General features: G+C 39.4%; 1 protein-coding gene across 23 annotated transcripts in view; it reads left to right on the forward strand.

Annotated features, from left to right (window-relative positions):
* Nucleotides 1-322: 322 nt before the first annotated feature.
* The window catches only part of WNK1 (WNK lysine deficient protein kinase 1), a 159,657-nt gene continuing 132,891 nt past the window's right edge, over nt 323-27,088 (forward strand). For 8 of the 23 annotated variants that reach the window (XM_053895187.1, XM_053895191.1, XM_053895190.1 and 5 more), the window contains exon 1: nt 323-2,129. In XM_053895187.1, coding sequence (XP_053751162.1) covers nt 1,368-2,129 — 762 coding nt within the window. In that variant the 5' untranslated portion in view covers nt 323-1,367. The remainder of the gene's footprint in view (nt 2,130-27,088) is intronic. The other 15 variants (XM_053895195.1, XM_053895196.1, XM_053895199.1 and 12 more) reach the window with 6 other exon arrangements.

The raw sequence follows: 27,088 nt of genomic DNA on the forward strand, positions 1-27,088 counted from the left end.
TTCCTTCCCCTTCCCCGCAAATTAAACCCTAAATAATGATTTTCCTAGCTAGCGTTGACTTAAGGATGGGGTTTAGCGACCCACCGAGACGCTCCCATCAGCCTTCCAGAAGGGGCGGTTTCCAAAGAAAACTACAACTCCCATGAGGCATCAGGGTAAAGCAACCACAGAGCATCACGGGAGTCGTAGGCTCCCTCGTCCTCAGTCCCTTTCATCCTTCTAATGCCAAAACTACAAGTCCCAGGGAGCCTCGGTACTAGCACGCCTGCGCGAGAGCCCCGAGAGCGGGGTGGGGGTGGGGCGCCCCGGGCGGCGGGGGGCGGGGTCCGAGCGGGCTGTGTGGAGGCTTCAGACGCCCGGCGCCATTTAGCGCGGAGAGTTTCTCCAGCGGACGCGGCTCTTCACACTCCGCCACTCTGCGCCCCCATCTTCGGTGACAGAAGGCGCCCGGTGGGGGTGACTACTCTTTCCTCTCCCTAACCCCCTTCACCCAGTCCTCTCGGTCTCCTCTACTCTCGGCCCAGAGAAGCAGCGGAGCTCGGGCCCCGCGGTGAGCGGCCCTCCCCTCCCCACCGTTCCCTCCCTCCGTCAGCCCCCGGCACCGGCCCGGGAGGAGACGAGGGTTTGCCAGGCCCGGGGCGGGCGGGGAGGCCTCGGGGAAGGGGGGGCCCGCTCCTCAGGCACCGAGGCTTCGAGGCGTCGGCCCTTCCCGTCCGGTTGATGGGCGCCCTGTGAGACTGGTCCCCCTAGCTGGGGGCGCGTGTGGGAGGAGGCGACCGATTGACCGGGAGCCCCCGGCCGGCCCTCCCTCGCCTTCCTCTGCCCCTCCCACTCTCTTCGGCTGTGGGGCTGCCACCGCTCGGGAGTCCGCGCCCGTCCGTTCCTCGCGTTGCCGCCGCCCCCGGGGCCTAGCCCGCCCAGCTCGGGAAGCGGCAGCGGCGGCGGCGGCGGGGAGCTGGAGCCGCCGCCGCATCCGCCGCATCCGCTTCGACTTGGTGCCGGCCCCTTGCCCTGCCCCTCATGACTGCGGCGCCTCCGCTGCTCCAGCCTTCCCGGCCGTCTCTCGCCGCAGGATGGATGCGGACCGTGAGGCGCTAACCCCCGTGGCTCAGCTCCTCGATCGCCCTCCGACGAGCCCGCCTCGTGAGCCGTATCAGCCGCCGCAACTGGGCCCAGGGGCCCGCGTCTCCTTCGGGGCGGCTCGTCAGTGCTGAGTGAGGAGTCGGCCGTCCAGGTGGATCCGAACCCGCCGGCGGCGGGAGCAGTCGCAGCGGACCCGCACACCGCCGCCGCTCCTCGGGCTCGGCCCCTCGCCTTCTCTTCCTTCACGAGTTCGAGCCCGCTCGCCTCGCTCCAGCGGACCGACCATGTCTGGCGGCGCCTCAGAGAAGCAGAGCAGCACTCCGAGCTCCTTGTTCCTCTCGCCGCCGGCGCCTTCCCCCAAGAATGGCTCCAGCTCCGATTCCTCGGTGGGGGAGAAACTGGGCAGCGCGGGGCCCGACGCCGGAACTGGCCGGACAGAGGAGTACCGGCGTCGCCGCCACACTATGGACAAGGACAGCCGTGGCGCGGCCGCCACCACTACCACCACTGAGCACCGCTTCTTCCGCCGCAGCGTCATCTGCGACTCCAACGCCACTGCGCTGGAACTGCCCGGCCTTCCCCTTTCTCTCCCCCAGCCCGCCGTCTCCACGGCGGCTCCGCAGAGCACCCCGCCGGAGCCCCACCGCGAGGAGACCTTGACCGCCACCGCCGCTGCCCAGGTAGCCCAGCTGCCTCCCGCCGCTGCCGCCCCCGGGGAGCCAGCCGGCGCGGGCGCTGTAGCCGCGACCGCCCCCAGCAGTACCGGCAGAGACCGCCAAGTTTCCCAGCCCAACCATGTGGGGAGCAAAGAGGAGCCTCCGTCGGCCAGAAGTGGCAGCGGCGGCGGCGGCAGCGCCAAGGAACCACAGGAGGAACGGAGCCAGCAACAGGATGACATCGAAGAGCTGGAGACCAAGGCCGTGGGAATGTCCAACGATGGCCGCTTTCTCAAATTCGACATCGAGATTGGCCGAGGCTCCTTTAAGACCGTCTACAAAGGTCTCGACACTGAAACTACTGTGGAGGTCGCCTGGTGTGAACTGCAGGTATAGCCCCACTTCTTTATCTTTCGGTGGTTTGGATCTAAATTTGGCTTGGTTAAGCCAGTTTATCGAATTCATCCTTTACAAGTCATTATCTAACTGTTCGCTCGGGGGCTGGGGGCGGGGCGGGGCGGGGCGAGGAGTACCAACTTTGCAAGAGATAGAAACTAGAATTTGTGCATGTACCTAGGGTACCCGACGTAGGGTAAGAATTATTGGTAGCCAAAGAGATTTGATACTGGAGAGGGAGTGATGAAAATCATCTGAGTACAAATGCATTACCTACTTGTTATTGTTTTAGTGTCTGGCAGGAAACTCGGAATTAGTGGGAAAGTTTCTGAATTAGGAAAGTACAGAGTCTTCTTGCCTTGTGCATTTCCATCTCATCAGAGGCTCTGCACTGTTGAGCTCCTGGTGTGTTACATGCGCGTTTCCATCCCTGACATCAGGCTGTACTTTTAAAATAAGAACGACCTTGTTCACGAATGACCTTACTTTGGATATATCCTAGTTGGTGATTGCACAGGCATTTAGTATAAACTATATAAAAAAGATTTTCTTCTCTGAATAAATGCCTCGGGACTAGAAAGGTACAGTAAGTGTTTGATATTGTTCCACCGAATGAAGCTTAAGCCTTTTGGTAGCTGGCAGTTATCTGACAGTGTTAATTAAAACTAGTATGTCTTCAGTCCGTTCTCTATACAGTGAACAGTACAAGAACCCATGTACAATTATAGAAGTGCTTTTAGAGTTGTAATGTCACTATTGTTATTTTAAACTTGTTATGAAAGGTTTTTAAGCCAAACTTTTACGAGAGTCTAAAGGACTCACGGTGCTTTGCTTTTAACCTCTCAGAGAGGTTTTCATGGGGTAAATCATGGTGTGTCATTCTGGTTGACAGATATATTCTAGGTTTAAATAGCTAGGTTTGGGTAACTTGTTGCTTGACCTACAGCAGCTTGCTTGAATGTTCTCCTCGTCCGGAAGTGAACATAGGTTATTGGAAGAAGCAGAGTTCCACTGAGTGAAAAAGTTAGATACATTATACACGAAAATGCCTGTTATCCATATTCTTCTTGTCAAAAAAATGGACCAAAATAGGATATGAAAATAACAATAATCTAGAAGTTTATTTTATCCATTAACTAATATGTTAATACTTAACCCTTTGAATGTCACTTTCCAAATGACCAAGGCCATATCAAATGTGAAGGGAAGTTAACATGTGGAAGGAGGTGAACTTAAAAACTGACAACTTCTTTAGGAACATAATAATTTCTTAAGTTTTACATAAATGGTGTAGAACTTCTAAGGCATTGTGAAATAAAAGGAACTCAGTTTTATGGTGATTTGTATTGGAAAGGGTGCAGCTTTAAAAAAAAAATCTTGTCAAACTATGATTTTATTCCTGTTGATCATCCTCAGAAACTTAAGTCTGATTCCTTTTGGTTTACAGGCAAAAATTCCGTTTATTCTCTACATACAGACACTTTTCTCTTGTACAAGGGGTGCCTATTACTGTTGATCCTGGATTTTATTCTTCTGTTATGGTTTTATATTTGAATAGGTACCTCTTGGATACATATTTTTTTTAATTAGTTACCTTACTTTCTTAAGACTGGACCCAAGTAAACGTTGATCACTCTATGGACTAATTTTGTTAGTTTCAATTATTTAACCTTCAAGACTTCTCAGAATATAATTGTGTTTTCCTTAATCAATGGTAATCTTTTGATAGTTTATCTTGGAACTAATGATACAGTGGAAAAAAACTCAATTTGCCTAATGTCATAATTTGTCCTCTCAGTTTTTCTTTGAACTCATGGCTTTTTGGATTTTTGTTCTCTGTCTAGACATGGGCATGGTCAAATTAAAGAATATCTGATATCCTTATATATAATATCACCATCTTATTTTTAAATCAGTTAAGGATTTGGCTGCAGAACCAAATCCTAGTTCACTGAGTGGTACCCTGGTTTAGAAACTTCCTTATGTCATTTGACTCTGTTTATGCAATTTTTCATTTTGTTTTTTAAAATATGATTTTTCTAGCCCCAGGATGTTTTATACAGTATTTTTGGTTTTTTGATCAGTACATTTACCTAATAACTTATTCATTAGGTTAGTTTTGAGTTTTCGTTTTTGGATACAAGTTAAAGCATTATTACTAAATGCTAAATTAGTAATAATGCATTACTAAATTACTAAAGCATTGGGAAGAAAGGAAAGCCTTTTTCACTAAATGTATACTTCTAACGTACATATTTTTCTGGAGGAAGACAGAAATTCTGTATTCAGTTGTTAAATAGTGTATTAAAATTGGAAGAAATCTTAGGTTATTCTGCCCAGCTACTTATTTGATAAATAGCCTGAAATCATGGAGCAGGTAGATGACTTGCATAGATTGGTAAAGAATAAAATTTAAACTGGTTAGGATCTAATGATTTGGGAAATGTTAAAGCTTTTGTAGTTTAGTAGGTGGCTAATTAGTACATCTCAAATGAAGCAGTTGTATTTTGGTGTGGAAGTCGCTGTCAGATTTGGTTTAGAGTATTGATTTTATCAATTTAAATGTACAAATAGGCTTTTTAGGATAGAGAATGGGTGAATGTGGTATATAAATCAAACTTGTTTCTATCAAGCTAATTTTAAGAGTCACAGTATGCAAGTATCAATTCCTAATAAATAATACTAGGTAATACTTTGATACCACAGGATCTTAGCTGATAACTGATCTTTTAAGCTGCAGATTTCTTTACTTGATTTTATTAGGCAAATAACATGCCTTAATTTTAGTACTCTGTTGCCTTGGTCAGAAAATGTTATTGCCCAACTTTGCAGAGTTTATTGCTTTTCTGTAGAGACATCTTGGTTTTTTTAAGAAATGTAGCATAACTTTTTTAAAGAAAATGTATTTATACATAGATTTGTGAATGATTTTGGTTACTTTAAGTACTTTTCTCCCCAAATTGCTGTTCGCTTGGTAACTTGATATATTCACTTTATATTCTGATAAGATTGTTTCCAGATCTACTTGGAAGGGGAGGTCAAATCATAAATCTTGGTTAAGCTCCAGTGTACTTAGTGCTGGCTTTATCTGGCTTTTTTTTTTTTTTTTTTTTGGTAAATTAAGTCTTATGTCTCATCATGAGTATCATGAGTATGTGATGAGTTTTTTTTGGACTTAATTTTCTTTTTTTTTTTTTAAGCTGAAGTATAGTTGATACAGGTGTTATTAATGTTTTATGAAAAGTTTAGCAATGCTGCAGAAATGTGATGTGGTTTGTGATTAAGAAACCATAACTTATTTCTTTGCTTTAGTTCTTAAAATAACCTATTGAACTGAATCTTCCACTTGAATATTGATTTTTTTTTTTTTGCCCTTTTTTACATTTGTGCCAAATTCCGTGTTTTTCAGGATGAGAATCTGCAGTAATTTTCAGTCCCAGGAACAAGATTTCAGGGAATAGTCTTTGGAGTTTTGTTTGTTTTAAAGCCTCAGAGTAACTGATGAGTATAAACAAAATTGAGATAACACAAATGTAGCTGTTATGCAAATTAAAGAATGATTGGTAACTTGTTTGAAGTAATCCTTTTCCCTTCTAATAATACAGAATAGAATTAAAGACAAGATAATTTTGTTAGGTAAGATACGCTTTAAAATGTATGTAAATTTATTGCTGTAGGAAGTAATCTTTGTGGTACAGGTGTTGAGAATTATATTTAGGTTGACTTTTCAGTGATATTTCTTACTTAATCTTTGGGGTTTGAATGTTTTCCTTTTCTGTTATTTACCTTTTTTCTCATCTTAAGTATCACAGTTGTTCCTAGTGGAAGATTGTTTTTGTCAAAAACAAATGGGGACTGGGGCGCCTGGATGGCTCAGTCAGTTAAGCAGCTGACTTTGGCTCAGGTCATGATCTCACAGCTTGTGAGTTCGAGCCCCCACATGGGGCTCTGTGCTGCCAGCTCGGAGCCTGGAGCCTGCTTTGAATTCTGTGTGTCTGTCTCTCTCTCTCTCTCTCTGCCCTTCCCCTGCTCACACTCTGTCTGTCTCTCTCTCAAAATAAATAAACATTAAAAAAATAAACAGATGGGGACTCTATTATTATCTGGTGGTTGAGTTCATTTCTTGACATTCAGGTTTTAGTGCATGATCCTGGTCATTTGAAAGTCATTCTACTTAATCTCTTTGGAAACATTCAACTAAAACTGGGCTCTCATTTTCAGAAATCATTCTAAAGCTGTTATTTGGGTTTTCTAATATAGATTTAAGATTTTTTAAATGAAGCTGTAAAAGTAGCAAGAGTAGTTATGCTCAAATTATAATTTCTGAAAATGTTAGTATAACATGAAAAAATTCATTAATAGTTATTAGGTTTTGCTGTATCAGTTCTTTATTTTTAGCATCTTGCATTTTATTTGAGTTTTTTTTTTTTTTTAAGTTTATTTATTTTGAGAGAGAGAGTGTGTGAGCAGGGGAGGGGCAGAGAAAGGGAATTCCAAGCATGCTTCTGCACTGCCTGCTCAGAACCCCATGCAGGGCTCAATCTCACGAACTGAGGTCCATCATGACCTGAGCCGAAATCACAAGTCAGACGCTTAACTGACAGAGCCACCCAGGTGCCCCTATTTGAGGATTTTTTTTGGTTTTCTTTTCTTTTTTTTCCTTTTTTTAACAGGACCACTGTAGTGTGCAGAAATATGTGAGACTTAGCATGCACCGCCTGAATTTAGATTTGAAGAGGGCATTATTTTTCTGCAGTATAATATAGTAAATAAGAACTGCCTGGAAAAAAAAAAAAAAAACTGCTTGAATTCAAATCCTGACTCAGCTAATGATTGTGTCACCTTGGGCAACTTTGGGCCAATTTCCTATCGATAAAATGGAGTGTAATAAGAGTACCTACTTTATAGAGTTGTTGTGACAATTAAATGAATTAATATAAATGTAAAACATTTGTGGGAGGACCTGGCACATAAGTATTAACTGTGATGATACAGCATCTCTTTACGCTTTTTGAGGATATCCGTGAACATTTTGTTTGATTTGAAAAATCATGTAGCAAAACTCTTTACTGTTGGCTGTCACTCTTACAGGGGGAACTTTGGGGTTGAACATGTTGTTATCAGTGCTTTGAAATTCTTTAGCTTTACCTGTCTTCTGCCTTACTTTGTAATTTCATGACCTGTCACTTTCTCAAATGCCAGCCTTTCTGAATTACTGCCCTCCAGAATTTGCTAAGATCTTTTTCCTTTTGGGATCATTCTTACAGTATTCTTCAGATTGATTAGAAGTTGTTTATATTCTTTGTTTACTTCACTAGTCATTGAGCTCTTTGAAGGTATAAGTTCATTCTCAATATACTTTAGTAAATACTATATTCTTTTCTAAGTTAAAAATAGTTGTAGATCTCAGGGATGTTTTCTCCATACTTTCCTCTCTTTGGTCCACAGCTCATTCTCTAATCTTGTATTTGGAGAGTTTACTGTAGTATAATACAATACCATATAATGGAAAAGACTTCGAAGGCAGAACATTTGGGTTCTATGTTATTCAGTTATCTGACCTGAGTAAGGAACTTAATCTGTAATGCTGACTTATTAGTAACATGATTTAACTGGATTGTTGAAGATAACTGGAAAACTATGTGAAGGTGCTTGAAAACTGTAAAGTGTTACAGACAATAAAAGGATGATGGTGCTTTAAAAAATCCAATTTGAAAGGCCATAAGTTATTGCTTATTACAAATTGGTTGAATATTTTAAACTTCTTAAAGTTGGGTTTTAAGAACTTTTTGGCTCTTACTTTAGGAATTGTATTAAATCTTAAGACGGGAGCAGCTTTTCAGACTGAAGAGAAATTGCCAGAAGCTCTTCTTTTTTTTATTTTATTTTATTTTATTTTATTTTATTTTATTTTATTTTATTTTATTTTATTTTATTTTATTTTATTTTATTTTATTTTTAACGTTTATTTATTTTTGGGACAGAGAGACATAGAGAGAGACAGAGCATGAATGGGGGAGGGGCAGAGAGAGAGGGAGACACAGAATCGGAAGCAGGCTCCAGGCTCTGAGCCATCAGCCCAGAGCCCGACGCGGGGCTCGAACTCACGGACCGCGAGATCGTGACCTGAGCTGAAGTCGGACACCCAACCGACTGAGCCACCCAGGCGCCCCCAGAAGCTCTTCTTTAAAAAAAATTTTTTTTAATGTTTATTCGTTTTTGAGAGACAGACACGGCATAAGTGTGGGAGAGGCTGAGAGAGGGAGACACAGAATCCCAAGCAGACCCCAGGCTCTGAGTTGTCAGCACAGAGCCTGAAGTGGGGCTCGAACCCGCGAACCGTAAGATCATGACCTGAGCCGAAGTCAGAGGCCCAACTGACTGAGCCACCTAGGCGCCCCGCCAGAAGCTCTTTTTAAGAATGTTTTCATTTGGGAGAGGATTGTGCCTTTATCATGTGGCCGACTCAATTTTGTGTGTAGTTTTTAAAAGGTTGGTTATTGATTCTTTCTACATGAGAGGAAAGATGTCAGTAATTTGCTTGGTTTTGTTTGTGATTGACTTAATTGATCATATCTCCACCTTAGTTTATATTAATTTAGATTTTTCAGATGGGCTTTCATAAAGAATTTACTTTTTTTTTTTACTTTTTTTTTTTTTTGATCTTTATTATTTGAGAGAGAAAGAGACAGAGAACAAGCAGGGGAGGGGCAGAGAGAGAGGGAGACACAGAATCAGAAGCAGGCTCCAGGCTCTGAGCTGCCAGCACAGAGCCTGACGCGGGGCTTGAACCTACAGACCGTGAGATCATGACCTGAGCTGAAGTCAGCTACTTAACTGACTGAGCCACCCAGGTGCCCCAAGAATTTACTTGTTGGTATTGCGACTTGAATCTTAGCATTTCAAGATAGACATATTAAGTGTGCTATACTAAATGAATGTGTTTAATGATTTTCGGAAAAGAATCCTCAGTTAAGCTGTTTGTCATCACAAGCAAATAATACAGTTTCTCTATGAATTTAAGCTTTCTTAAGAAATCTGCGGTCCATGAGTTCGAGCCCCATGTTGGGCTTTGTGCTGACAGCCTCAGAGCCTGGAGCCTGCTTTGGATTCTGTTGTCTCCGTCTCTCTCTGCTCCTCCCCCACTTGCACTCTGTCTCTCTCTCAAAAATAAACATTAAAAAAATAATAATTTAAGAAAGAGTGTTTAGAAATCTACTTGATATAATCATCATATTCAGGTTAGTTAAGAAGAGCCACACTAATTATTTCTGTAGAAATAATTGCCTTTTATGTAGCCAAAGTTCAGCTTCTCAGAGACAGATGTCTTTTTTTGTCAGTATGTGCATGGTGGATGGTCTTAATGTTAATCAAACACAAACTAATATATAAACCAAACAGTGAGAGGTAAAACTAATTAGTAAATCAAATCATTATTAATATGTACATTTTCTCTTAATAGAAGTAAAAGTTTCTTTGGAATAATGACAAGATCATCTTAATGGCTAATAGTTTTGAGCTAAATAACCTGGTATATCTTTGTGGATACTCTCCTTACTTGGACTGGTAGGTCATTGTGGATTAAGGTCACTTTGAGAAATGCAATAGATCATCTCTTTAACATGCTGAAGAATTTCTAGATATCATTATTATATTTATATTTACATGCTCTTTGAATGCTTCACACACCTCTCCCACACAAATACTCAGGTATAGGCAGTGGAGAGTAACTAAAGAATTTTAAGCAAAGAAGTTAGGTAGATTTGCCTAGTGGTAATTGTGGAGAGTGGACTTAAGGAGTACAAAGGATATGTAGAGTTTAGTTAGGGGTATGAGCATGAGATTTCTATGGCCTGAATGAGGGCGGAAGTAGAGGAGTATAATCTTTAAATATTTAGGAGATAAAATATCTAGGATTTAGTGATGAATTGGCAATTTGGAGGAAAAATGAAGGAGATAAAAGGGTAGGGATAGATGATTGTGCTGTCAGGTGAGGGAGGGAATAAGAAAGAATTACGGGTTTTGTTCTTGGGGGGAGGGGAAAGCCTGTGGAGATATATATTCAATTTGACATGTTAAGTCTGAGGTACTTGTGAAACCTCCGTGAAGAAGTTCAGTAGGCATTTGGATATATTATTGAAGCTCAAAGCATAGGTCCAGGATATAACTGTAGATTCCCAAATGTCTGTGTTAGTCATAGCTGAAATAATGCAAGTAAATGAATTCATCTAAGGAGGGGATATATATATATTATATATATATATACACACACACACACACACATACATAGAGAGAGAGAGAGGGAGGGAGGGAGGGAGAGAGGACAAGACAGGAGAATAATTTTCCCAGGGCAAAATGGGTGGGCAAAGGAAAGAAAGAACCCAGGGGTTAGACTAAATAGAAGAATGGCAATATCAAGGGAATAACATTTAATTTTTTTTTTTTTAACGTTTATTTATTTTTGAGACAGAGAGAGACAGAGCGTGAACAGGGGAGGGGCAGAGAGAGAGGGAGACACAGAATCTGAAACAGGCTCCAGGCTCTGAGCTGTCAGCACAGAGCCTGACGCGGGGCTCGAACTCACAGACCTGAGATCATGTTCTTTATGCCATCTAATATGGGATATACCCATATTCCCATATCCCCAGGTATAATACGGCGAGATCATGACCTGAGCCGAAGTCGGACGCTCAACCGACCGAGCCACCCAGGCGCCCCTCAAGGGAATAACATTTAAAAAAAGTTTTTTAATGTTTATTTATTTTTGAGAGAGAGACAGAGCATGAGTGAGGGAGGGGCAGAAAGAGAGGGAGACAGAATCTGATGCAGGCTCCAGGCCCTGAGCTGTCAGCCCAGAGCCTGACGTGGGGCTGGAACTCACGAACCACGAGATCATGACCTGGGCTGGGTTGAAGTCGGACACTTAACCAACAGCCACCCATATACCCCTATCAAGGTAATAACATTTTAAGAAAGGAATATAGCAGAGAAGTTCAATTTGCATAGTAGTAATTTTGGAGAATATATTTTAGAAGGACTAAAAAAGAATTGTAGAGATTAGTTAGGCTTTTGAAATCGTTTATTGCATTTGACTGTTAAGTCATTAACAACAAAATTTGCAATTATCTAAGAGAGAAGTGAGTAGGGGTAGATATAACACTGGTAACATCCTAGATTTATGTACTGTTCACTAGCCTCCTATGGTTATTTAACTTAATTAAAATGAAATAAGTTTTAAAAACTGTGTGTTTCAGTTGCACTAGCCACATTTCAAGTGCTCAGAAGCCATGCGTGCCTCCCATATTAGATGGCATAAAGAACATTTCCATCATTGTGGGAAGTTCTTTTGGAATGTGCTGTATGTAGATCTGGGTTGAATTGTGTGTGGGTTTTTTTTTTTGTTTTTAATAGCTTGATTGAGGTATAATTTATATACTATAAAGAATATACAGTGTGGTGCTTTTATAACTTAAGTTACATATTTTTAAAATGTGTTCTGTATTAATAAAGTAAAAATAGCCATCCTTTTTTTGAAAAGATGTACAAAGGATGCTATCACAAACAACACATATACATGCAGAATTAACAAAGATAAACATTATGTCACATTTGCTCCAGATATTTGGTGATCCTACAGTTTCAGAATAGGAAATTTGCAGTGGATTTAAGGGAATGGCTGAGGAAGGTTAAGAACTAGAGACAGTAGGAAGACTAGGCCATTTCTTTAGACAAGTATGAATGAGTACGGGGCAAGAAAGATTGGCTAAGTAGAAGGCATGATCAAGGATGAGATGGATAGATAAGCAAGGAAAGGTCTTCAAAAGTTAAAGCATTGAAATACAGTATTTTGTCTGTTTTCTCTGCCTCAGTATCTCTTTTTTGTCTGCTTATTCTGCCTTAGTATCCATCCTAAGGGTCTGTCCTAAGCTAATTAGTTGTTTTAGTTTTGGTTATTCTTTGTGGATAGTTACATTTAATCTAAGTAAGTTTTCATACACCATGCAATTTATCAACTGGTATCCAGAATATTCACTTATGCATTGAGAATAATGTCCTGGTTAAACAAAGTTTGCTTCTTTCCTATAATCTCTGGCTTGCATGTTATATTTATTTACATAATAGTGTGGTGATACATACTTTATAAGTGAGCCATCTCTCTGAAATGACCATCTTTGTGTGTCTCTTGAGGAAACAGCCATATTTCAAATAAATTTTTATTGCAAGAAATATCCTGAATTACTCTACTGTTTCTAGGATGTGGTAAAAATGGACCATTCTACAACAAAAACCCTAAATACTGCATAACTTCCTAAGGCCTTTTTTGCAAAGTGTTCCTTGTTAATTAATCTAGAAATATATTGATAATTACTAATAGCTAGCTAGTAAGAGCTCTTTTTTGTGACAGGCACAGTACCATGCCCATAATTGTTAAAGATTTATTTATCATTTTCACAATAGTACAAGGAAGATATTTTCTTTTTTGTTTATTTTTGAGAGAGCCGAGCACAAGCGGGGGAGGGACAGGCAGACTCTCTCTCTCTCCCTCTCTCCCTCTCTCCCTCTCTCCCTCTCTCCCTCTCTCCCTCTCTCCCTCTCTCCCTCTCTCCCTCTCCCCCTCTCCCCCTCTCCCCCTCTCCCCCTCTCCCCCTCTCCCCTCTCTCCCCCTCTCTCCCCCTCTCTCCCCCTCTCTCCCCCTCTCTCCCCCTCTCTCCCCCTCTCTCCCCCTCTCCCCCTCTCCCCCTCTCTCCCTCTCTCCCTCTCTCCCTCTCTCCCTCTCACCCTCTCCCTCTCCCCCCCTCCCTCCCCCCTCCCTCTCTCCCTCCCTCCCTCCCTCCCTCCCTTTCTCTCTCCCTCCCTCCCTCCCTTCCTCTCTCCCTCCCTCCCTTCCTCTCTCCCTCCCTTCCTCTCTCCCTCCCTTCCTCTCTCCCTCCCTTCCTCTCTCCCTCCCTTCCTCTCTCCCTCCCTTCCTCTCTCCCTCCCTTCCTCTCTCCCTCCCTTCCTCTCTCCCTCCCTCTCTCCAAAGCAGGCTCCAGGCTCCCGGCTCCCAGCTGTCAGCACAGAGCCCAGTGTGGGCCTTGAACCCACAAACCGCGAGATCATGACCTGAGCTGAAGTTGGATGCTTAACCGACTGAGCCACCCAGGCACCCCAAGGAAAATATATTCTTAATTTTATATTTGAGGAAACTAACTCAGGTTTAATAACTTAAGATCATGGCATACCTTGTTTTTTCCCAACTGCAGAATACTTCAGTTAAACAGGATGGGGAGGTTGAATCCTAGTGGAATTCTAAGTCTTTTTGCTCTATTTAGCAATTATAATTCATTGTTGAGCATCTTACACCTTTTATATACACTTTCACTTCATGAAATAAATCTCTACTTAAATGGCCTTTTAGCCAGTATACACATGTAGCTCTATAAGGAGGGAGATGGCAGGATTTTTTAAAATTAACTTTTGGGTGTGTTCAGAGTTTTTTAGATGCTATTTACATTCATTGGTTATCACAGGATGTTCTGTTTAGACTTAAGTATTTAAGGTGAAGCAGTATTGTTTCTAAGGGTCTATGTGTATTAAATTTCTATCTAATAGAGACAAATTGAATGAATATAGTATTGTTAGGATTTTTGTCAATGGTCTTTAGCAACTTCTGTGTATAAAGATTGTTCATTTTCAAGTTTTACATTGTTAGTAAAAATTAAACTTCTAAATTTCCAAAATTGTTAGGTATCAATGCTATTTTTACTCAACCAGGAAAGCAGAATTAAGGATATTGGAGTACTTAATGAACAGATCAACATGTTAATTGCTATTGTATAATTTCCATAGGACTTAGTTTTATTTACTTTGAAGATTGACATTATAGTTTGTTAGTTTAGTTCTTGATACTGATAGTATGAATTGACTTTTTCCCCCTTGATTTTTTTTTAATCTTGTTATCTTTTTTCCCTTCTCTTCACTGTTTACTTTGACATATTACATATACTGTTGATAAGGATTTGACTCTCTTTTTGTATGAACTCCAAATAGAAATCTCATTTAAATTACATAATTATGTTTTGAAATCCTCTGGAATGAATAATTTATTCAGCATTGTTAGGGGAATAAGATGTTACCTCACCTCCAGTAAGATTTACAGATAATGAGATTTTCTTCTTGAAAATATCAAGACTTTGTATTAACAATTTAATAAAATTCTTAAAGTGTATCAGTTATTATTTGCCTATGTACCCACTAGCACAGACTGATATATCATCCCATAGGCCTGGATTCCTGGATGTTCTTTAGACTAAAATGGTACTTTGAAGTCAGACAATTACCCTGTTATATACCAGGGGTAATCCATACTTGGGCACAGAAGTATGTGCAAACCACGTAAGCGTATCTTGCCTCAAATTATGGCAGATTGTTCAAAACATTCTTTTTTTAGTTAGAGTAGCTAGGTCTGTAGAGGTTTTCAGCTTCAGCAATGTACTGTACAAATCACCCATCCCTCTTTCATCCCCAAGCAGAGGTTTAGGCTTTCATTCTCCCTTCCCTCAAGGTATGTTGTATTATTGTGTATGTTCAGGATGGGGCAAATTTTCCTGCCAGTGGACCTCATTCAGGGTCATTTAAGTCTGTCAGAATTTCTGATAGTGAAAGGAAACTTAAAAAGGAAAGTCTTGGAGTCCCTATGTTTACCAAAAGACTTTTTTTTAGCCTTTTTTTTTTTTTTTTTTTTTGCATACTTCTACACACTTTCTCTTAACTCAGTACTATTTAATGTTTTTTATTTTTATTTTTGAGAGAGAGAGAGACAGAGACAGAGACAGAGCGTGAACAGGGGAGGAGCAGAGAGATAGGGAGACCGAATCCGAAGCAGGCTCCAGGCTCTGAGCTGTCAGCACAGAGCTGGACGCGGGACTCGAACTCATAAACCGCGAGTTCATGACCTGAGCAGAAGTCGACTGAGCCACCCAGGTGCCCCTTAACTCAGTAGTATTTAATATTATTGGTGGGGATGCTTTTATCAAGTCAAAAATAGAGCCTGCTGTGTAACTTCTCTAGGGCAAGAGATATCTGTTTGCTTCAATTACATGGTTGAAAAGGGCCACTCAAATGGTTCTTCCCAGAGCAAAGAAGGTGACTCCCAGGTGCATGGCTCTTTTCTGCCTAGACAAAAAAAGCCACCAACAATTTTTAAATGGTAGACTCTCAACTAAATATTAATTTTGCCTGACCAGGTACCCTACTACATAGAGGTGCTAGTTTAGATATTATTTTTGGTGGGCAAATTATTTGTGTTGCATTTACACCTTTGTCTCTACAGATACCGCACCCCCCTCCCACCCCCAGATATAAGTTGGGAGGGGGTCATAGTGATACTCTGCTGATAAGCATTTGTTGGCTAAAGTGTAGCTTTGATTTCTGTGATAAGAATCTTAACTATTTTCTATCCTTGCAAGGACAGATGTGAAACTTCCATATTTGCCATAAATACCACTATTACAGGCTTTCACGGGTCTTATCGACATTCTACTTTCACATTCTTTCTGTTGTTGCTTTGGGGATATGATGCAGTTTTTAACCTTAAAGGAAAATAGGTGATACAAACGGTCTTGCATTTACTTTGAAATTGTAGGAGATCTTGAGTATCTTATTTTAATGCTTTAAACATCTGTCATCCTTAACCCTCTTCACAAATAAAGATGGCTTTTTTAACAACCAGTACTTAGCTAACTTGCACAACAGGATTTTTTTTCCTTTTGTATTTATATGATAGGTACTGTAATGCCTCAAAAAACCTTTTCACTATGAAATATTTAACATAACAATTGTCCCAGATAGGCCAGAGCTGCTTTCTGTGTCCTTTTGTTGACTTGTCCCTATTGTTTTTTGGTGATATCCTTACTTTCTGTACAAGATGTTCTTTCCCCACACTGGCCCTTGGAGAAATGGAGGCAGGTTCCTTATATAAGGAACATAGAATGGAATTCAGAAAGGAGCGTCTAAGTTCAGGTGTGCTCATGGCTACTGGGGCATTGCTGTTTCCAGATTTTTTAGTGAAGAGTTAGGAAATATTTATAAGTGTACATAGTTGTTTGTCCTCTTTGTATATATGTATATATATATAGAGTTGTCTGTATACATTGGAAACCATGGGTTCACAATGATAGATCTAATTCCAGTTCAACATGGAGTTCATTATGGTTTTTCCTCCAAGTATATTTTCCTTCTCCAGTAGTGAGAGACTTGTTTCTCATCATGCTAAATATATGGGCGAATTTGCATAGTCCATGTTAATGTAGAAATGGCATAATAAGGAATATATATTTGATCTTTGCCCCTGGCTCATGACAGAGCTCCTAAACCTCTTGGAATTTCCGGAATGATCTCTTGCCCTAGGTATCTTCCATTTGACTGCTCCAAGATTGTATCCTTTAGAATTAACTGGTAAGTAAACTGTTTATGAGTTCTTTGAGCTACTCAAGCAAATTATCAAACCTGAGGAGAGCATCATGGGAACGCCTGATTTATAGCATGTTGGTCAAAAGTATAGGTGGCAGCTATACTGGGACTTGCAGCTAGCATCCAAAGTGGGGGCAGTTTTGTGGGACTGAGCCCTTAATCTGTGTGGTTTGCTCTCATTTCAGGTGTTAGTGTCAGGAGTGAATTCTAGAAAATTGAAACATTTGTTGATCATGTGAAAAACCACGCATTTGGTGTCAGAAGTGTTGAGAGTAAAAATATGAGTATGAATATAATCTCTTAGCCCCTCTAGGCTTAAGTCCCCTCTGGCACCCTTCTCATTGTAGGAGAGCTGCCATCTTTTCCTCTAATACCTTCCTCTCTGGCAGCAGTATCCTTTTAAAATTAATTTACTATTTCTACTTTCACATTCTTTCTGTTGTTGCTTTGGGGATATGATGCAGTTTTTAACCTTAAAGGAAAATAGGTGATACAAACGGTCTTGCATTTACTTTGAAATTGTAGGAGAAGATTACAGTAATCATCTCACTGAAACTCAGAATAATTCCCAATAAATGCAGATAACTTCTATGACTTATAATATCAAATTCAGTGTTAATGTTTTCTAAGGTTTTTTTGTTGAAAATTCAGCATCCAAATTGAGATGTGCAGGTGTAAGTGACATACTGGATTTTGAAGACTTAGTAAAAAAAACAAAGTTAAAATATTCCAATTAAAAAAATCGAGTAGATGTTGAAATGATCATGGTTGGATATATTGAGGAAATAAACATTAATTTCATGTTTCTTTTTACTTTTTTAAATGTAGCTTCTTGAAAATTTAACATTACATATGTAGCTCACATTGTATTTCTGTTGGCCACCTGTGATTGTGTTAAAATAAAATGCTGTGGAAGAGTTGATGCTACAGTAAATTAAATGTGCTATATATAGTCTTTTAAAAAATGTTAGCACCTTCCTTTTTGTGGTTTCTTTTATTAGCACCCTTTACAAACCATAATTCTTTTGCTATTGCTGAACAGAGAAATTTGGTTTAAGTCTTTTCTATTTGGTTTGTGATGCTTTTAATACCTGATTATTTTATGAAAATTGGCATTTAGTCTTTAAAATTTTGGGGCGGCTGGGTGGCTCAGTCAGTTAAACGTCCAACTTCAGCTGAGGTCCTGATCTCACAGTTCGTGGGTTCGAGCCCTACATCGGGCTCTGTGCTGCCAGTGCAGAGCCTGGAGCCTGCTTCTGAATCTGTGTCTCCCTCTCTCTCTGCCTCTCCCTCACTCACACTCTGTCTCTCTCAAAAATGAATAAACATTAAAATTTTTTTTTAATATTATCTTGTATTTTGTTATTTACCAGCATGTCTATATCAGAAACGGTACTTCTTATGGTCTTGTTGAGTATTTTAGTTGTTGTTAAGAATATTAGAAGTCAGTTTTTACTGCACATATCTTGAAATATTTGTAAGTATTTTTGTCTATTTCATATACATTGCTAATGCATGTTTGGATATATACTGAATGTGTAAACTTGCTGCTTTATTTATATTCTTTAATAATTTCTGGCCATTGTGTCTCCTTAAATTTCTTAACCTATCTAGTGCCCTTATTCATATTTTAATCCTATTGAGGAAGAGGTTAAATTGATTTTTTTATATCATTTGCTTATAAAAGAGATACTATTTGTAGTTCACCTATTTGGTTATGTTAACATTTTCCAAACCAGTTAATTCTTTGGCTAGTTGGTCCTATATAATAATAAGGGTGAAAAGATTAGTGAAAATATCTCTAACTAATAAAATTAGAAAATATCTGAGATGCCAAGACAGTGCTTTTCAAAATCTAAATGGTAATTTAATAACCACAAAAGCCTACTTTCCTTTTTGTATAAGAGCCTTTTGATAGCCATTGTTTAGAGCTAAATGCTATTTGATTTTGACTCAAGTTATCTGAGTTATAACTTCATTTATTTCCACCTTAGGTTTTGTGTTTTTTTAATTCTTTCTTTTTTTTTTTTTTTTTTTTTTTTTAACGTTTATTTATTTTTGAGACAGAGACAGAGCATGAATGGGGCGGAGGGGGGGGGGGAGGGTCAGAGAGAGGGAGACACAGAATCTGAAACAGGCTCCAGGCTCTGAGCTGTCAGCACAGAGCCCGATGCGGGGCTCAAACTCACGGACCGTGAGATCATGACCTGAGCCGAAGTCGGCCGCTTAACCGATTGAGCCACCCAGGCGCCCCTCCACCTTAGGTTTTGTAACCATCCTTAAATCACGTACAAAAAAGATTTTTAAGAAAAAATTTTATAGAAGTAATAATGCATTCTCATTATAAAAATAAGGAAATTTGACGGGCATGGCTCTCAGTCGTTTAAGCATCCAACTCTTGATTTTTGGCTCAGCTCATTATCTCATTGGTTTGTCAGATCGGGCTGCACGTGGGGTTCTGTGCTAACAGTGTGGAGTCTACTTGGGTTTCTCTGTCTCTCTCCCTCTGCCCCTCCCCTGTGTGCTCTCTCCCTCTCAAATAAATAAACATTAAAAAATTAGGAAATATGAGGGAAAAAGGAAACAAAAATGACCTGCAGTGAATCCCTTCATCCACAGATAAGTATTGTTACCATTTCTAACAGTCTAACTTCTGTGTTTGATTTTTTGTTTTTTATAAAGTGTGATCAGATTGTGTGGTGGTAGCTTGCTTATTTTACTGTGTAGCAAAAGCATTTTCTCATTTAAAAATTTGAGGTGTTTAGATCAGAACAACAAATACTGTTTGTATATTGTAATCCTAATTGGGGTGTGTGTTCTCATAATGGTGATTGTTCTGTATACTTAGCATAATTTGCCTGATTTACCTCACAGGGGAAAAAAATGTGTCTTATGTTAAAAATTAGAAACTTTAGATAAAGATACATATTATTTGTACACTGTCCATTGTTTTTGAGACTTTGTACTACTACTGCATACTGCACATGCAGTTATGACATCAGTTTCAGAACTAACATTTAGATCTTAGAGTATATAACACTTGAATTCCTTCCTCCTTGCCTATGTATTTCTTTTTAATTCTCAAGAGAAAATCAACTAGAATGTTTGGCCCACAAAGGCTAACGTTTAGTTATAACTAAATCTAGGAAATTGGTCATTGATGCATTTGATCACTCTGAACAGAAATTTAAAACTCATGGTTCCAAAGCTGATTAATATTTTCACTCTCAGCCTTTTTTCAGAGATTTGCAGAAAATTCATTCACTACCTCTGATGATCTTGGGCATGGTCAGAATATTTTAAATCAATAGTTTGCTTTTAGAACAGCATGACTCTGATGGTGAAGTTTTATGAGAGCCAAGTATTAGGGGCCTTCAATAGTACATTGAAAGTTCTTTGAGGAAGTTTAGTTTTGTATATTGACTAAACTACAGGGGGAACACCCTTAGTGTGCTTTTTTTTATTTCCTACCCACTCAAGATGACTTAAATCTTCTTCCTTTATTGAAATTTTCAGTTAAGTCCATTCTAGAGCATACCAAAATCTAGGAAATTCTTTAATTTTTTAATTTTTTTAATGTTTATTTATTTTCAAGAGAGAGAGACAGAGTGTGAGTAGGGGAGGAGCAGAGAGAGGGAGGGAGACACAGGATCCAAGGCAGGCTCCAGGCTCTGAGCTGTCAGCACAGAGCTCGTGCCCGACGTGGGGCTCAAACTCACAAACCGAGATCATGACCTAAGCTGAAGTCTGATGCTTAATTGACTGAGCCCCTCAGGTGCCCCTGAAAATCTAGGAAATTCTTAATGAGTTTAAAGGGAATTACTTCCTAATTGGTTTTTTCCATTGTAGAAATAATATATACTCAGAGACCTTTTAGAAGACAGGAAAAAATAAAAACAAAAAATAACCCCACTAGAGGTCTTTCACTAAAAGGACAATACCAGTGTATCAGTTTGGAATATTTTCCTTTTCTCTCTCCCTTAAGATGGGTTTTATATCTACTCAACAGATACTTATTAAACTCCTCCTATATGCCAGGTACTATCTTAGTTGGCAAATAAGTTCCCTGCCCTCATGGAACTATGTTCTGCTGCATGTATAATTTTATGATACTTTTATAATTCATTAGAACATAAGAATTAGTATAAACATTTTAACAGCTGTATGATAGTTCCTTATGCAGAAACATCATGATTTACCCCCAATTGTTATTATTTTTTCTCTCATAAATACAGTACGCATGAGTCTTAACCTTACAGAAATGCCATATTACCATTTTACTAAAATTTAATGTGTTGTGTTGTGACCTCACCTAATTTTGTTGGTCATTATTCCTTTGTACAACTCCTCCTTCCTCCAGTCTTTGGATAGCTTCACATAGTCCAGAGTGTTATCAGGAAAGGGCTTTCCAGTCTTCCACCTGCACTGCTTATCAATGACATGCTATTTATATAAACCTGGAAGGTTCTTTTGAAGGCTGACTTACAGAGAACTTTGGGTAGTAGGATCATTCGCAGATTTTTTAAAACGAAGTTCTTAACATTATTGTCTCTCTCTTACTCTCACTTCTGCTCCCATCCTCTTCTTCCATATGCCACTCCCAGTGGGGGCCAGGTGTATTGATCTTGATCTGGGTGAATCCTCCAAGCCCCTTCTTTTCCCCCAGTTTCTACCTCTTCAGCTGTTCATTGTTTCCATCCCCTCTCTCTGTAGTACAGGCCAGCTGAACTTCTCTCTTTGGGCATGGGGTTTCTCAAGACAGCTAAAGGGATTGTCTTCTAACTGCTAGTTCTAAAATAACACAAAAGACCTTGAGACAATGGCTTTGGAATAGGGGAAAGGAATTTACCTATTGCCTTGCAAACAAAACACATGTTAATATGCCAAATTTCACCGTCTAGACTTTTTTTTTCAGGATTAAATTTCAGAATGGAATTAACTGGTTTCTAAGGTTATGAACATTTAAATATTTTCTATAATCAGATTGTTTTCCAAAAGAGATATGTTCATGTATAGTTTCAGCGACCCAAGTGAGAGCTATTTTATCAATACTATCATCTTAAAAACTTCTCAATGCTTTATATTTTATTCTTTCTCCTATATACCTGATAACAAATTATATATTGTCTTCTATCCTTTGATTTATTTTGCCTACTTTCAGGTGCTTTTCTCCCCTAATCAATTTTCACAAATTCTTCAAAGCAAAATTAATAGTCCTTTGTTTTATTTTTGGAAAATCAGTGCTGGGAATTGAGTGTCAACAATATAATACTCTCTTTTTTCCTTCATTAAACTTTTTTAGAGTGGTTTTAGATTTGTAACAAACTTGAGAGGTACAGAGATTTTTCATACACCCCATACTCCCCCTCCCCCCATTCATAGCCTCCTCCATATTGATGTCATTGACTAGAAAGGTACTTTTTTTCTTTTTTCAGCCAAGGATGAACCTACCCTGATACATCATAACTACCCAAAGTCCAAATTTTTCCTTAGGGCTTTTTTCTCAGGGTGTTATACATTTGGTGGGTTTGGATAAATGTATAATTACTTTTATCTATTATTATTATATCATACAGAGTATTTTCACTGCTCAAAGAATCTTTGGTGCTGTGCCTATTCATCTGTCTCAGTTTCACTCCTAGCAACTACACATCTTTTCACTGTCTTCACAGGTTTGTCTTTTCCTGCATGTCACGTAGTTGGAATCATACAGTACACACACAGTCTTTTCAGATTGGCTTTCTTCTCTCTTTTTTTAAATGTTTATTTTTGAGAGAGAGAGAGAGAGAGAGAGAGAGAGTGTGTGTGTGTGTGTGTGTGTGTGTGTGTGTGTGTGTGTGTTGTGAGTGGGAGAGGGACAGAGAGAGAGAATCCCAAGCAGGCTCTTTGCTGTCAATGTGGCAGATGAGGGCCTCTATTCCACGAACTGTGAGATCATGACCTGAGCCAAAATCAAGAGTTGGACGCTTAACCCAGGTGCCCCATATAGGCTTCTCTCACTTAGTAATGTGCATTTATGGTTATTCCATGGCACCTTTTCATGACTTGATAGCTCATTTGTTTTTACTGCTCAATAGTATTTCATGGTGTGAGTATACCAGTTTATCCGTTCATCTACTAAAGGACATCTTAGTTCCTTCCAAGTTTTAGCAGTTATGGATAAAACTGCTGTAAACATCTGTGTTGCAAATTTTTATGTGGACTTAAGTTTTCTACTGCTTTGGTTAAATGCCAAGGAGCATGATCAGATGGTAAGACTACATTTAGTTTTGTAAGAAATTTGTCACGTGTTTTCCAAAGTGGCTGTATCATTTTGCATTCCCATGAGCAATGAATAAGAGTTGCTGTTGTCTACGTGCTGGCCAGCATTTGAGATTTGGTGATCCAGATGTTGGTCATTCTCATAGGCTTGTAGTGGTATCTTATTGATGTTTTAATTTGCATTTTCCCAATGATCTATGTGGAACATCTCAGATGCCTATTTGCCATCTGTGTATCTTCCTTGGTGAGGTATCTGTTAAGTCACAGGCCCATTTTTTTTTTTTAACAAGGTTTTTTTGTTTTTTTATTGTTGAGTTTCAAGAGTTCTTTGTATATTTTGGATAGTAGTCCTTTATCCAGATGTATCTTTTGCAAATATTTTATCTGTTTATTTAATATTTACCTCTGGCTTGTCTTCTCATTCTTTTATGTTGTCATTCTGTTTTCTTTTTTATTAAAAAATGTTTTTAATGTTTATTATTTTTGAGAGAGACAGCAAATGGGACGGGCAGAGAGAGAGGAGACATAGAATCTGAAGCAGGCTCCAGGCTCTGAGCTGTCAGCACAGAGCCCAATGCGGGGCTTGAACTTACAAGCTGTGAGATCATGACTTGAGCGTAAGTCGAATGCTCAATCGACTGATCCACCCAGGCACCCCTGTTACTTTTAATTATAGTGAGCCTTCCCTCTAAAGTTAATAAGTGAATTTCTAATTTCTCATCTTCCTGATCTTGATATTAAAAACTTAGTTTGTCATTTTGGGCATATTTTTGCTAGAGTGTTAAGATACAAATTTTAATTTAACATAGAAATAGATTTTTTTTTTTTAAGAAATGCATTGACTAGAAAAATCACCAAATTTCTGTTTTATTTTTTAAAAAGTTTTTTTAATGATTTTTTTAATGCTATTTATTTTTTAGAGAGCACGAGATCTCAGGGGAGGGGTAGAGAGAGGGAAACAGAGGATCCAAAGCAGTCTCCACACTGAAGCACAGAACCTGCTGCAGGGCTTGAACTCATGAACTGTGAGATCATGACCTGAGCCCAAGTTGGACACTCAACTGACTGAGCCACCCGGGTGCCCCTGGAAATAGATTTATTTATTTTTTTAATTTTTTTTTTATTTTTAAAAATATTTATCTTTGAGAAAGAGAGAGGGGTGGGGGAGGGGCAGAGAGGGGAACAGAGGATCAGAAGCAGGCTCTGTGCTGACAGTAGCAAGCCCAACATGGGGCTTGAACTGACTAACTGTGAATGGTGACCTCAGTTGAAATCAGATGCTCAACTGACTGAGCCACCCAGGTGCCCATGGAAATAGATTTTTTTTAATATTTATCCTTTTATTTTTCCTAGCTCCTCTTCAATGTTTAAAATTTTACCTTTACAGTTTACATTAGTGGTTATTCTCTCATTTCCATGCTTTTGTGTTGTTTTTTTTTTAATTTTTAAATTTTGTTTTAGAGAAAGTGTGAGTGGCAGAGAAGGGCAGAGGGAGAGAGAAAGAATCCCAACCAGGCTCCACACTCAGTGTGGAACCCAGTGTGGAGCCCGATTCCTTAACCCTGGGATCATGACCTGAGCCAAAATCAAAAGTCAGATATTCAACTGACTGAGCCACCCAGGTGGCCCTCTGTGTTCTTTATTAGTATTTGGAGAGTAAATCAAGAGATTATTTACTGTGATGAGGTAAATAGCATATCAAGTAAGATGGCTTCTTGTGACACAGAACAGTTTTTAATTTAGTTGTCTTTAAATTTCTGCCTTGGGGCACCTGGATGGCTCAGTTGGTTGAGCTTCTGACTTCAGCTCAGGTCATGATCTCACGGATCATTAGTTCGAGTCCCGCCCGCATCAGGCTTGCTGTTGTCAGCACAGAGCCCACTTCGGATCCTCTGTCTCCGTGTCTGCCCCTCCCCTGCTTATGCTCTCTCTCTCTCTCTCTCTCTCTCTCTCTCTCAAAAATAAATAAAAACATTAAAAAAATAAATTTACGTCAGTGTAACAAGTTGTGGTGTGGGGTCTTTTTTTTTTTTTTTTTAAAGTTTTTTAAGTAAACTCTATACCCAGTGTGGGGCTTGAACTCACAACCCTGAGATCAAGAGTCACATGCTCTTCCAACTGAGCCAGCCAGGTGTCCCAATGACAGATGTGTTTGTATTACTGACTGCTTCTAGGGTCTAACGTGAGGTTTGGTCAAAAGTTTGAAGTGTATGTGTGTTTGTGTTTGAAAGACTTGAGAAAGGGGTGGGGATTTTGTACTATTTATGGGCCAGGTCCTGTGTTTTACTTATGTTCTCATCTAATTCTTGTGACATCTACAACTCAGTCACCATCTTACAGGTGAAAAGGCTGTAAAAGTTAAATAATTTGCCAAGATCATAACCAGCAAATGGTAGAAGTGGAAGTTGAGTATGGATCTTTCTTGTTTCTTTTCCTTTTCATTTGCGTTTTAAAAGCTAACATGCTTCTCTTCAAACTTTTAAATTATCATGTAGTGCACGCTAAAATGGATTGTTCCAAGTTGTGTCTGTGTGTGACTTAAAGACCAAATTGATAATTCTTCAGTTTTTAATCTGGTGTTTGAAGTATGTGAAGTTAAAATTGGGTCTCAATGTATTCCTCCTTTTATGGCATTTGTAAGTGGTCTGGGTGCTTTGAGAAAGAAGTTGTATGGTTTAGGGGTACCTGGGTGCTCAGTCGGTTGGGCGTCCAACTTTGGCTCAGGTTGTGATCTCGTGGTCTGTGGGTTCAAGTCCCGTGTTGGGCTTTGTGCTGGCAGCCGGAGCCTGGAGCCTGCAGCCTGCTTCGAATTCTGTATCTCCCTCTACCCCTCGCCTGCTTGTGCTCTCTCTCTCTCTCTCAAAAATAAACAAACATTTAAAAAAAAAAAAAGAAAAAAGTTGTATGGTTTTCCAAGGACTTCTAAGAGGCAGTAAAAGAAAATAGGGATCAAGGTAAGAATATGAACTGAGGAAAATTAACCAACCAGTAAGCCTGTGTATGAGTCATTTTTGACTAGAGTTTTTATATATACCTTGTGGGTGCCTATTCAGAAGTGTTGAAGACAAAGGATTGGACAGGTGACCTTGGTCCCTTTTATTACTATTCTGTGATTTATTGAGAATTACGTGCATATGTTAAACTCATTCCATGATGCACAGTGTTATCTCACTGGGTAAAAATCAGTCAGCATCTGTGCTTTTCATTTGCAGTTTCTAAATAGCTAAAGAGTTAGATTGGTTTCTGTGTGGAAGACCAGATTTTGTCATGGAGGTAGATGTGTTTGTTACTTTCAGCCAAACATAATCTGCTAGAATTTTGAGATAGAGCTAGATAGGGTCTACCATGGAACTATTAACCAGCTATATAATTTCTCATTATTATTTTGAGCAAGGAAGCATTTGTAGAGAAACAGTGAAGGCAAAGCTGGCTCTAAGTGTGCTACTTCTTTTGAAATGATAAATGGTAAATATTTAGTATCAGAGTTCATTGTAGTTACTCAAGGAAACAAATACTAATATTACATGTATCTATTATAGAAACTACTTACTACAGACTCAGGAAACTTTAGAATGTTTGGCTCCCAAACGTTTACAGAATTTTTCATCTTTGCATCTTGTTGAGATATGACAGGATTGTACTATTAAACCTAAGCTTTGAGTAGTATTTAATTTTGAGTTGTAGCCACAGGTAAATATAACTCAAACATATTTCATTTCATTTTCTAAATTTTATTTATTTATTTTGAGAGTGTGCGTGTATGAGTGGAGGAGAGTTAGAGAGATGGGGAGAGAGAAAATCTAAAGCAGGCTCCATGTTATCAGCGCAGAGCCCAAAGCTGGGCTCAGTCCCGAGAACTGTGCGAACATGACCTGAGCCTAAATCAAGTGTCAGGTGCTTAATCGACTGAGCCACCCAGGTGCGCCCCTCAAACATATTTCAGAAGTTTTGATGATGGATACCTTGTTAGTTGGTTTAGAAGGACTTAAAGCTTCACTTATTTAATACCCTAGCTAGAAATCTGTAGTAGTAGCTGGCTTCTGGTTTCCTGATGATTTAAATCAATTTTCACCTACAGGAATTATCTTCCAACCTAAGTGATTTCACATCATTGCTCATTATATAAGGGTTAAATTTGTTTAAACTGTTTAATTAAGCTGTGGGAACCAGAACAGGGCTATTGTCTAATAGTTTTTAATATATAGATTTTTTTGTACCTGTGAGTATGATTTTTTTTTTTT

This window comes from Panthera pardus, unplaced genomic scaffold (genome assembly GCF_024362965.1).
Source record: "Panthera pardus isolate Hobbes unplaced genomic scaffold, ASM2436296v1 HiC_scaffold_6, whole genome shotgun sequence".
Lineage (NCBI taxonomy): Eukaryota > Metazoa > Chordata > Mammalia > Carnivora > Felidae > Panthera > Panthera pardus.